At 39.6% G+C, this 12,207-nt stretch overlaps 1 protein-coding gene across 1 annotated transcript; it reads right to left on the bottom strand.

Moving 5' to 3' along the window:
- Positions 1 to 2,589: 2,589 nt before the first annotated feature.
- On the bottom strand, positions 2,590 to 11,694 carry fbxl16 (F-box and leucine-rich repeat protein 16). Its single transcript, XM_073493686.1, has 6 exons — positions 10,993 to 11,694; positions 6,978 to 7,220; positions 5,927 to 6,192; positions 4,073 to 4,157; positions 3,722 to 3,785; positions 2,590 to 2,738 (listed from the first exon to the last, which is right to left on the bottom strand). The coding sequence occupies exons 1-6, from the start codon at positions 11,692 to 11,694 to the stop codon at positions 2,590 to 2,592; spliced, it is 1,509 nt and encodes a 502-aa protein (XP_073349787.1).
- Positions 11,695 to 12,207: the final 513 nt, after the last annotated feature.

Below are 12,207 nucleotides of genomic sequence, written 5' to 3'. Positions count from 1 at the left end.
CAAGCCTTTCGACCATCAAGGTGTCCAATCCTTAAATCTTTTAAGATCTCTAACAAGAAACTTGTATTGGCCATAGACCAACTCTGTTCTGCTACTGCCATGTTTCTGTCACCTAATGTTAGTCCCACATGAGGCAAACATGCACAGAAAGAACACACAGTACATATTCCAATCAGAGAATATTTTCCTATTAAACAGGTTACACCACCCCTCTCCATCTGATTAAAAATTCATTCAGATTTGGCCAGATTGGATCAGTCTCCTGAGTGATGGGTACATGAGCCAATTTTATCCTGATTGAGCTATTATTATGATTATTATGTAAACACAGCTAGTGTTTCTGTACACCTGTGTTTGCCTTTAACCCTGGATAGGCAGGTTTCCCCTTGACGCCCCAATAAAAGGGGACTAGACAAGTCTTGAAGGCTACTGCTAAATGCTATTTACTATTAGCTAAAAAAACATTCAAGTCAATTGTTGTTTCATCCAATATGTCCCATCTATCTAAATCTTAAATTGAAATTTAGAGTTAGATCAGCCAGCGATTGCAGGGCTGAGGACTAAGGCGCTGTTACGTGATTTCATTTACATCAATTAGTTGAGCTAAGCAAGGCTAAACATGATTTCAAACAGAAAAAGGCCTTCATAACTTTATTAAACTCTGGTTTAGGAGGAAATTTAGTAAAATTTCCACAAACTACCCAGTGAGCAAAAAGTGGTCTAGATCACGTCTTTTAGATGTCATTTATGGACATCCAAGACATCTAAAAGACGTCCTCTGGGGAGCCAGAATGAAAGTTTTTCATACGTCTTTTCTGGATGTTGTATAGACGTTTATATGTCGTTTGTCGACTAATTCTGGCTGTCCGTGGACATCCAGATCATAGCCAGTATGAGCGTCTATTCTCAACTAATTCTGGATGTCACTGGATGTCTAGATTATGGCCTGGCTGGACAACATTTCTCAATGCCCGACGGACATGATATCAACCTGTTTTGGACGTCCACAGACATTGCCTGCTCAGTGGGTAAATTATGTTTTAAAAATTGCCACATTACAAGGGCCCTGGCCTGTAGTGGGAATTGTCAGAACTGCTCTAGCATTAAATACTGAAATCCCCTATTCTCCCTTTTCAAATTTGACGTAACCTTACCTTAGCCAAGGTAAAATGAAATGAAAATGAAATTGCAGCTTTAGGACCACACAAGTTCAAATTTACACACTAGTCAACATGTGTTTCAATTAATATGATGGAAAGAAGAAGAAGACTTAAATTCCAAAACCAAATGTCCCCTAATTTAGACAAAGCTACCTCACCACCACCTGGCTTGCATTCTCCCTCTGCTGATGTTATTAAAGTTATTTATTAGTTTGAGTCCAGAAATATAAAGTCAACACTGTCAGTTTGAGCCCCATAGTTGCCTCATTTTCTAATCTTGATGCTATCATATTCCTCATTTGAGAGTAATGCATTGTATCCCCAGCAGAAACTCTTAAGCATAAAAGTCAAATGCTTTCTGCACACTCTGCTTTCCATTCGACTGACTTGTTCATGTTGCACTGCCTCAGCGATACGTCACTCTTTTACAAACACAACATTCACAGTTTACAACAGCTTATCATCCACATCTGTAAATTAAATCACCAAGAAATGAAGAAGAGAGGGGGAAATGTGAAACAATGAGCCAATCAACTCCAACACTGTAAACTGTTATTTTCTTGAATTTTTTAAGACACAGAGATGGAAAAACGTGGTGGTATCTCAAAAAGACAGGAACCTGTGAGTCCATGACACACACTTCACACAGAGAGGAAGGGAGAAAAAGTGAGAGTGAAGTCCCATCCCTGTCATTTGCTTCCTGACCTGTATCTTTAGTTCTCTCTGATTCCTGTTTCTCCAGCTGGCGTATGGTGTCTCTCTAAACAAGAGAAAAGTTGACCTTTGAAATTTTCTGAGAAAAAAAATAACAGCAGTTATATTACACATAGTGGTGGCAATAGAAACGTCAGTACTCATGGTCGTCAGGACTTACATTTGTTCACTTACCCTATACAGTATGTGTGTGAGTGTGTTTACAGTGCATGAGCACATGTGTAAGTTCCACCATATCAGCTCAAACACAAAAGTCTTTATTTCGCTTTTCCTAATTCCTCTATGCTGCACCTGGATCTTCAGTCTCCATTCAGCTCAAAACTAATCATCAACGTCTTTAGAGAAGCTCTCCTCTGTAAACAAAAGCCTTGTGTTGATTCTGAAAAAGAAACTTGCTGTCAGACAAGACGTCACATCAAGCTCTTCATTCCAGGATCATCTCAAATGCCATCCCATCATCCTCTGGTCTGGCATCTACCATCATCTGTCTTCCCGCCTCTTTGTCTGCCTATGGGTCAGTCTACTCAATGGGGTGTGGAGGAAGACGGGCGAGTGAGGGGGACAGGTAATGAGGAATGGTGTGGTACAGTAGGAGCAGTTCAGTCTCCTGGCTAGCATTTGAGAAAAGAATGAGGAAGAGGAAGGAGGACGAAGGTAGAAGTATGGCGATCAATCGGTCGGTCGGTCAGTAGGTAGGTGGGATGGGTCAGTGGTCTTATTCAATGACCATGCAGCGGGGCAGGTGCTGGGAGTAGTATTTGAAGAGCTCTGCAGTGGCCCCAGGGCAGTTGGTCAGCTCCAGCTCCTCCAGCTCCTGCAGCTGGATGAGGCCTGACAGACCGGTGGTGGTCAGCAGGGGGCAGCCTGCAGGTACACAGCAGAAGGGACAACATTCATCTGTGGGCTGAGTAAGAAGGGTGCTGATCCAGCCAAGTGTATCTGCTTTTACTCACAACAATTGAATTACTTACTTTCTCAATTAATTAATTGATCTTTGCTCTATAAAATGTCAGTGAACTGTGAAAAATACACTTCTTTTGACACATCAGCAGTCCAGATATTCAGTATACTGATTAGACAAACAAAAGCAGCAAATCCTCACAGTATGGAAATGCAATTAGGAAACGTTTCTTCCATTTTGTCTATTTGCTAATTACATACAATTTTCAGCTCTGAAGTGTATCCACCATCTACGAGAAAATATGTGCATATTTGCCATCTATTGGTCAGTTTTCTAATACAAAATGCTAAAGCGATCCACTTGCCAGAAGTGCAGGCACTATATGGCACTATAGGGCTCCAGAAATATTGTATAAAGAGCAAATTTATAGACCAGCTACAATTTTACAAGACCTGATAAACAAATATGTATATATATATATATATAAACAGAATTTTGTGTTTCACCTCTTATTGATTAAATTAATTCTAAATGTTTGCACAGGGGCCACATTTCCTGCAATAGTATGTTTGTTGTTGAGCTCCTTGATTGGCATGAGCTGTCAACGTCTCATTGTAGGATCAACATTATTGACTAATTGAGTTCTATGGATTAATTTCAAGGCACATCAGTTACTGCAGCACTAGATTAAATTAACCTATACACATACTTACTCTATTATATGAGTCTAGATGCTCTTTACCACACATAAACTGCATGTTATTGCTTACTTACAGTGTATTACTCATTATGCAATGCATGCAAGAACAATACATGTTTTTATATTTAAAAGATTAATTATATACATATTATTATATTCAACCCTTGTCTTAGTGTAAATAGAATACAGGAAGGTCAGGTATCCTTTCATAAGTAGTAATGACTTGTGGGGAAAGATAAATCATACCTGCAAGAGACAGTAGACGAAGACTCCTCATTCCAAACAAATGCTGCAGTCCAAAGTCTTGCACCTGCAATCACACACACACACACACAAACACACACAGTATTCTAACCGAAGACCACAACATCACTGTTTGAATAAATTATTAAAGCATTACATTTTTTTTGCAATGACCATCTTTAGCAGTCCAAATAAAGTTCCCATGACACGGCTGGTGAAATTTGTAATATACTCTCTAGTATCAACATACTATTACCAGCCTCAACAGCTCTGGCTGATGTTTTCAGTGTGTGTGTGTGTGTGTGTGTGTGTGTGTGTGTGTGTGTGTGTGTGTGTGTGCGTTGTGCATGTTACCTGACAGCACCAGCGCAGGTAGAGGTTCCTTAATGATGACATGGTGGACAAGTAGCCCAAGCCAGTGTCTGTGATCCGAACACACCTAAAAGTGGACACAATGCACAACAATACACTTGAATGCATTAGATTTTTCCTCATTTCAATGAGAAACACTGGTGGGAGCAAAGCATTCTCACACTCACTCTTTTAATAAACTGCCATTCACAGTATGTACAGTACTTTCTATTTGCATAGTTGCTAACATTAATGTCAATATCAACATCCTCCCAGTGGGCAAATGTATAATCTACTGTATATGTACACACCTGCTCATAAATGCAAATATCAGAATAGCCAATGCAGCAATCCAAAGGATAAAACCATGCCAACATGGTGAAGAGTTTCAGCTGTTGCGACCTGATATCGCTGTTTTGGTGTTGTTACTGGAACAACATAATTAATGCTGCTCCAGGACAATAATTGCAACTGTTAGAACTGTACTTTTATAGCTGTTAGTATCATTAATATTCATATTTCAATTATTTTTGCTGTTATTATTGTGGTGGTTGCTGTACATCATTTCCTAAACTTAACCAGTATTTGTGTTGCCTAAACCTTAGTCTGTCTCAGTGGATGTAGACTGTGGGTATAAACCTGCCATTGGGCACCTATTACAGGCCCTCCCTTCCAGGTCTAAGGACAGAGGATTGTACTCTCAATGCTTCCTGGATTTAGCCCTTCTCAAGATGATTGTGATTGTAGTTTAAATAAATACAAATAAGCTAGAGTGTCTCCTATATATCAGAATGATGTATTGGTGTGAAGAAAGGTCTGGCTGCACCAATCAAGTCAGAAAGCTCTGACATTACAACAAGGCGATTGTTCAGTTGTGTCTTGATGGTCCTAGAAAAACATTATCATGATGTTCTCGGAAAAACATCAACATGATGATGTTCAGACTGTCAGAGGAGAATTGCTAGAATGAACAGGAGGGCGACAATAGACCACATGATACAGCAGAGGTATGTGGAAGAGCGTCTCTGTGCCCACACGCTTCAGTCTTTTAAATAGATGGGCTACATCAAGTGACAGGGTCTAAATGGATCCATCAAGTCTTGCGTTAACAAAACAGATCTTATTATTCAACAAAAAGGTCTATCTCTGCAGTAATCATTTCCATAACATTGCCGGACACAAAATATTAACTTCAGTTATAACTCATTTCCCATCTGCCCAAACCTGTGATTACTTTCTTGTAAACCCAAACCGCGGGTTATGGGCGACCGAGTCATCACTACTAGCTATGATCTGGAGTTGGTCCCCTGGTGTATATGCTGCCCATCGCTCCCTTTGGATGGAGTAGGAGTTAAATGCAGAGTGCCGTTTCACCAAGTTGTACATTGTATGGTATGTGATATAAATAAAGATGATTTTAGATTCTTCTATTAAGGATCATCCTGCTTGCTTCATTACATATGTTTTTGGAGAGTCCAAAATATATGACTACTTGGCTACAATTAATTCTAAAGCCAGATACCTTCTTACTCTTATACACTTTTCGCCCACTAACACCCACTAACATCTGGCTTTTGTCTTTAATGTTAATGTCGGCATATACTTCAGCATCAAATCACTCTGCAGATAAACAAACTTTTCTCCTGGCAATGGGAAAGGAGTTAACGCTTACTTTTAACGGGTTCATACACGTTTGAAAAACCCCCGTGTAATTTTGGTGTTCAAGTGGTATTAGTAATTATTTTGAAGACTACTTTTGTGTCTGTTTGTGTTCACTTGAGTAAAGTTATGGCTACTCTACCCAGTCTCCATTTGCTATTCACAAGGTTGAAAGCACATGATCATAAACATACTGACCTGTCCAGCACCAGTTCTTCCAGTTTATGAAGGTCACAGGCGATGTACTCCAGGGCCATGTCAGTGATCCGGGGGCACCAGGACAAGTCGAGGCTGCGGAGCTTACGCAGGTTCTCAGCAACAAGTTCCACACCATCATCAGTGATCTTGGAGCAGCCAGAGAGGCTGAGGGCAGTCAGGTTGGGAAGGCTGTGCACCATGTTGACCACACCATGATTGGTGATTTCCCAGCAGGAGTGAAGCCGCAGAGTGTGGGTGGTGTAGCCCTGCGGATGGGATGTCATTTTGAAAATGCTGACATTCTGCTTTACAATTTGCAATCTAACCACTCTCAAGAGCTATGCTGTATGAATGAAGGGCAATATGTAGAGGGGCGTGTGTCTTAATCTCTATGCAGATGATGTTGTTCTTCACATTAACAAAGTACACCATGGTGTCTTAAATCTCAAAATAAATCAGTTAAAAACTTTTCCTGGATAGAAATTTGATTAGGAAATCAGAAACCTTCCATGCTCTGCATCTTTATTTAACCTGGCCCCTGACAAGTTAAAATACTTACAAGTTGCAGTTTCTGAAGAAAAGCCAGACCTGTTTAAGATGAATTAATTTTTATCTTCCATAAAACCAAGTGAACATCAGAACCTTCCTAACCTTATCATTAAGATTGGAATATGTTTCAAATATTCATATTAACTCTTTCATTCATGGTGTCATTTGTGTTTGTAATTTTGAGATGTGGCATCATAAAATGAAAATGCTGGAGGGAAGATGAGAAGCACCAAGTACCTGATACAGGAAATAACTTTTTCTGGTCCATTGTTAATATAAAAACATTAACTAGTGCAGCTTTGATTAATAAGGACATTGTCTGCAGGTTAGATTACAATGATTCTGCCTGTTATTAAATAAGGGATAAGAATGTTGTTGAAAATTATATATAATGTGTGTCAACTTGAAAACAGAATACTTATGATCCACAATGAGAACTAAGGTGCCTGAATGTACAGTATAGTAAAGTACCAAGCTTGTTTCTTTTGTTCTGACATCCTACCTGTTTGGCTGTGAAGTAGGCCATTGCTGTGTCAGTGACATGGTAGGCCTGGAGGCTCAACTCTGATAAGTTGGGAAGGAGCTGTGAGATAGCAGCAATGGCGTCATCTGCCACATTGATGCAGTCACTGACACTGAGGGAAGTTAGCCGGGCATTCAGACTGGACCACAGGCCGGCCTCTGTAAAGTCATTGCAGCCTGACAGTTCAAGGTGCATCAGGCCTTGCATTTGCTCCAACATGACCTGCAACATAAAGAGCAGAACTTTGATTCAGTGATGTAGCTGGTGAAATGTGTTTCCACGGAGATAGTTTAAATAGACAGTACCTGACTGATCAGAAAAGCAGCAGAGTCCAGGATTCAAGGACTCCCCAAATAAAGGGAAAAAAAGCTTGCACTTGTGCAATATCCCTGAGACTGCAAGATGATATAAGCCTCTCTCTACATATTTACATATTTCTGTATCATGATGTGGTTGAATGTTATTTCTAGCATACATAGTTCAAGTAATGTTTAAATAAAATAACTGTTTTACACATTCATAATAAGTTATTTTGTTTTGTCAGTTGGAAAATTGGAAAAACTAATGTCTGTGTTGCAATTAACTGTGGGTAATTAAATCACTGAATTCCACACTCCAAGCAGAGAAAGTCCCCTTAAGGCTAAGGCCCCTTGTGGACTGGATGAACTGTGGGTTTGGACAGCCTTCAGATTTCGCAGACTTCCCGGGAACATGCCTGCAAAGTCCATGAGTCTGAAAGAGCGTTGAAGCCAAAACATTTGGATGCAGCCAGGGACATTTAAAGTTATTGACCACAGTTGTACAATGGTTTAATCAGCATGTGCCACTGCCGCTCACAACAACCTTTTCCTCCCCCTATCTAGTTATCTATCTAATGAGTCAGCATACCTGTGTGTCCTAACAACTTGTTGCAGTACAGTTACTGTTGCAGTTTAAACACCAGGTAGTGTATACTGAAAGAGCATGTGCTGCAGAAAAAACAGCAACAATAACAAAACACTCACTTTCTGTTTTGTCACAATTTAACCAAGCTTCACATACTATATTTATGAGAACTAAGTAGTTACCCGCTTTTGTCTTTTGATTTTGTCATTTATTCCCAGCCAGAAGATTTACAAGACTTTACTTCATTCTTGTTTTGACCAAATAAAAAAAGTGCTTCAAGGAAATAAACAAACAAGCAACAACAAAAAAGGAAACATAAAATAAGAACAAAAGAAAAAAATTCCATCAGATTCATCAGTATCAGTATCAGTTCATCAGTAGATTCTTCACAGTCTCAAAGTCATACTTCAATCATTTAAATCATAAATAAAGACAGAAAAGAGAGGGATAAATCATTTAAAAAATGAATAATAACAACTGAAGAATGAAAAATGAAACTTTTACTTGTTACATGTAATGTTATTTTCTTATTTTACCGGACATTTGACATAAGGGTTTGGAGTTTGTCTCCTGTGGGATATTGCATAGGTATAGAACATCAAATCTAGTAAGGATAGTGGTTCTAAATATCTCCTCTAAAGTCTAAAAATGGACATTCCCTCTGTAAGCTGCCAGAACAGGACAGGACCAACATATGGAAATATGACTCGCATTGTGGCCTAACACTCTTTCCAAATGAATGGTTATGTGTCGCTTATACTGAGGGGGGAAAAAAATCAGACCAAACCCTTCCAAAAAAATGTCCTCCAAATATGGAAACTTGTAGCTTTCCACTGTGCTAAGCAGACTATTTGCAACTCTTGCCCATAGAGGACCCTATTACTTTCCTTGTTCCATTTCTCTCAAATATACAGCGCCTCTTCTGATTTTTACGGAAGCACTGAAGGCCAAGAGAGGAAAAAAAAATTCTGCCAGTTCAATTTTTTTTTTCTGTGTGAAACCCAGTGAAAAAGTTTTTTTTCCGGAGGAACTAAGGCTCAAGTGTTTCTTTCTGTTATACTCATTTTGACCACAAGAGGCAGAATGCACCACTACTCATGTCCTAAATAAAATGAAGAGCAGCCATGTTTGTTCAGGGGAGTTTGAATTTCTCTCTGCACTCCAAACACAACATGCATCTATTATATGTTAACAGGTTATGTTATGAGGAATATGTCAAACATGGTGCTAAGCTGCCCTTAGTGTTAAGGGTGGAATTCTGGGTATTCTCAGCCTTCTCATCAATGGGTGTCTACAGTGAATAGTGAAGAAGAAAGTGCGTATTTCTGGCAAGAAAAGACAGAAAACGTATGTGTCTGAGATGGAGGTTGGAAAACATTCTTTATTAATTCTGCAATTAACGTTAGCATTACGCAGTATTTATTTGTTTACAGCGATCAGACTGACTGCTTCACATGCCCAAATTATGCGCAACAATCAGTGGTATCCCTCAGCCTGGGATATCGTTTGAAAATAGAAGTGAACACTATTTATACATTGAAGAAAAAAAAATGTTCTCAGTTGCCCCTCAGGGCAGGTGAAGAAAAATATTTTCGAGAGAAATTTAAGTATAACAGTTTGTTTTTGTAATACTCATTTTGACCACAAGAGGCTGCATTATGGAGACTGGGGAAACTGGCGACACAGATGGTCAATTAAAGCCAGACAGCAGAAATTAAACATGAGAGACATTATTTTACACATAATCAGATTTTGGTTAACTTCAAATCAAACGTTAATTATAGATCCCCTGAACAAACATGGCTGCTCTTCATTTTATTTAGGACATGAGTAGTGGTGCATTCTGCCTCTTGTGGTCAAAATGAGTATTACAGAAAGAAACACTTGAGCCTTAGTTCCTCTGGAAAAAAAAAAATCACTGGGTTTCACACACAGAAAAAAAAATTGAACTTGCAGAAATTTGTTTTACTCCTCTCGCAAATTTTAGAACTTAGAAAAAGGAGCACCAGAAAAAAATGTTTGTTTGTTTATAAAATTATATATATATAAATGATGTCCCATAATCAGAAAGGTTGCTAGTTTGATGTTGAGTACATGATTATCATTATCTAGGTATATTAATCTCTATAGATTATTTTTGGACATTATTAAGCAGCACAAATTGCTATTATTTTGACAGCAGGATCAAAACATTTGAAGATTTCTTCCTTTCCTCCTCTTATAATCTCTGTTTTTAGTCATGTAAGACCAAAGAAACAGCCAGTGACAGTACTACTCAAGATCAGGCCTGTTTGTCTCTACTGAAAGACAAAGACTTTGACACTGTCATCGCAAAAAGAACATTTTGAAATTAAAACATCTGGAATGAAATAAAATGAGCAGCAATAAACTCTGTTACTGTGGAAAAGCAGCAAAACATTTCATAATGCAAAGCTAAGTTTAGAGGATTTCACAGTTTCATTGATTGATTTTTACAATATTATGCTGTCAAACTGAAATTTTGTATTTGGAGTTTTCCCATTTAATATGCAACAAAATGGTAAGGCACAAATCAGCCCCCCACAACAGGAAAGTCCATGTATAGATAACGTAGCTAACAATCCGAGCTTTCTCCATGGCAACAGTCCACTCATCCCAGAATAGAAGCCTGGCCTTGCAGGTATGAACAGCCATCTGAGAAACACTTCACTCTTTTGTTCCTAGCAATGGAATATGATGGCATAAAGGCAGAGATTATGAGAAAAGAAGTATGCAGAAAAGAGGAAATCGTGGTTTCTTTGAATGTTTTGATGCTCTGTTAACACTCACAAATGGTACAGATGCTACCTATGTTCCATATCCACTTATATACTGTAACTGGTTTAACTGTTGTTTTACAGGTCCTCTCCATTGTGCCCTAATAATTGTCTTCAGCCATCATCCCATAAATGAGGCCACTAAACCATACTTTAAAAAAAGCCAGTGTTAATAATAATGATAGAATAATAATGACAGTCTCAACTAACTGGCTAATAAGGACTAGTAAAAATCATTGAGGAGGGATAAACTTACCTGTGATGTAATTTCTCATGCAATAAATTTTGCCTTTTAAAAACAAATCCTGACTCACCTCCAAACCAGCATCTGTAATGGTGGACCTCTTGAGGCTGACTGAGCGAACACCTTTCTTGGACAGTGGGTAGTTGTCGATGAACTCACAAATGTCCAGGTCTGACACACCCACTAAGCAGAATGACTGGAAGCCACGTAGGGCGAAGGCCTGCAGACTGACAAACTCCTTCTCCCCATTGGGCAGCAGGGTATACAACTCCTTGGCATGCAAGATGGGTGTCACACCCTCCCAAAACTTGGGTTGGTACAGCACCTTGCGCCATGTTTTGCATACCTGTGCCAAGACACATTTTTCAGCTGTGGTGAAGTACCAGAGCAATCTGTTGAGTAGCTTCTCATCCAGAACAAGCTGGCGCTCCAGCAATATGGGTTTAGGTAGAGTGAGAGGGGCAAGCTGACGAAGAGATGGCTTCAAGCCCACCAGAGGCATTCCAGGCTCCAGGTCAGAGCCCAACAGAGAGGCTGCTGAATTGGGCATGCCAGGGCCGTCCAGGTGGTGGTGGTAGGGAAGGGATGATGGTGGAGGGGGTAGGATGGAGGGTACTGAGGAGGACTGACACAAACGATTCTTGGCAGCAGGTGTCCCCTTGGTGATACTTGCACTGCCCAGACCGTTAGGCTGGCTGGGGGGCAGCTTGACCAGACCGTTGCGAGTCACGCAGGGAGACTTCAGCTCGCTAGGGGTGGACATATTCAACATCGGGAACCTGGTGAAAGAAAAAAAGATCCACATTGAGCTGCTAAACACTGAAAATGTTTAATTTATCAAGGCTCAGCGTGTGTTAAGACTTGTTAAAACTGTTTTGGAACTATGACATGATTTATAATACAAAAAGGCCCAGGACAGGAAGGCTCTACAGCGGCTGATTAAAAACACCAGAACATCACTGGTACCATCTACAAAGCATCAGTGGCATCAGTGAAGTGAGATGTCTGCACAGAGCCCAAATACTAAAACAGCCACAGTCTGTTCACCCTGCTGCTAACTGGCGAAAGATACAGAGGTGTCTGCTACCATACTACCAGACTACAGAGCAGCTTCACTCCTCAGGCTGTGAGACTCCTGAACTCATCCTCAACACTCCATTTAATAAAACAGATTCGTTTTTTTCTGTGAATGTAGCACAAAGGACTCAAACCTGGTTTCATTTTTTAAACCCTTGTAATTTAAAAAGCCAAGTATGTATGTCTTTAAGTCAATATTTAAGCTTTA

This window comes from Pagrus major, chromosome 23 (assembly GCF_040436345.1).
Source record: "Pagrus major chromosome 23, Pma_NU_1.0".
Taxonomy (NCBI): Eukaryota; Metazoa; Chordata; class Actinopteri; order Spariformes; family Sparidae; genus Pagrus; species Pagrus major.
Note: the sequence above shows the minus strand (reverse complement) of the source record. Positions and strands in the feature narration are given on the sequence as shown.

What these genes read in the sequence shown, in the direction of transcription:
- fbxl16 (XM_073493686.1), bottom strand. Translation starts at nt 11,694, where the DNA reads ATGTTGAATATGTCCACCCCTAGCGAGCTGAAGTCTCCCTGCGTGACT. An exon ending in TTACAGATGCTGGTTTGGAG is followed by an intron (nt 7,221 to 10,992) that starts GTGAGTCAGGAT and finishes TTTATGTTGCAG; the next exon opens with GTCATGTTGGAGCAAATGCA. An exon ending in CCTACTTCACAGCCAAACAG is followed by an intron (nt 6,193 to 6,977) that starts GTAGGATGTCAG and finishes TCCCATCCGCAG; the next exon opens with GGCTACACCACCCACACTCT.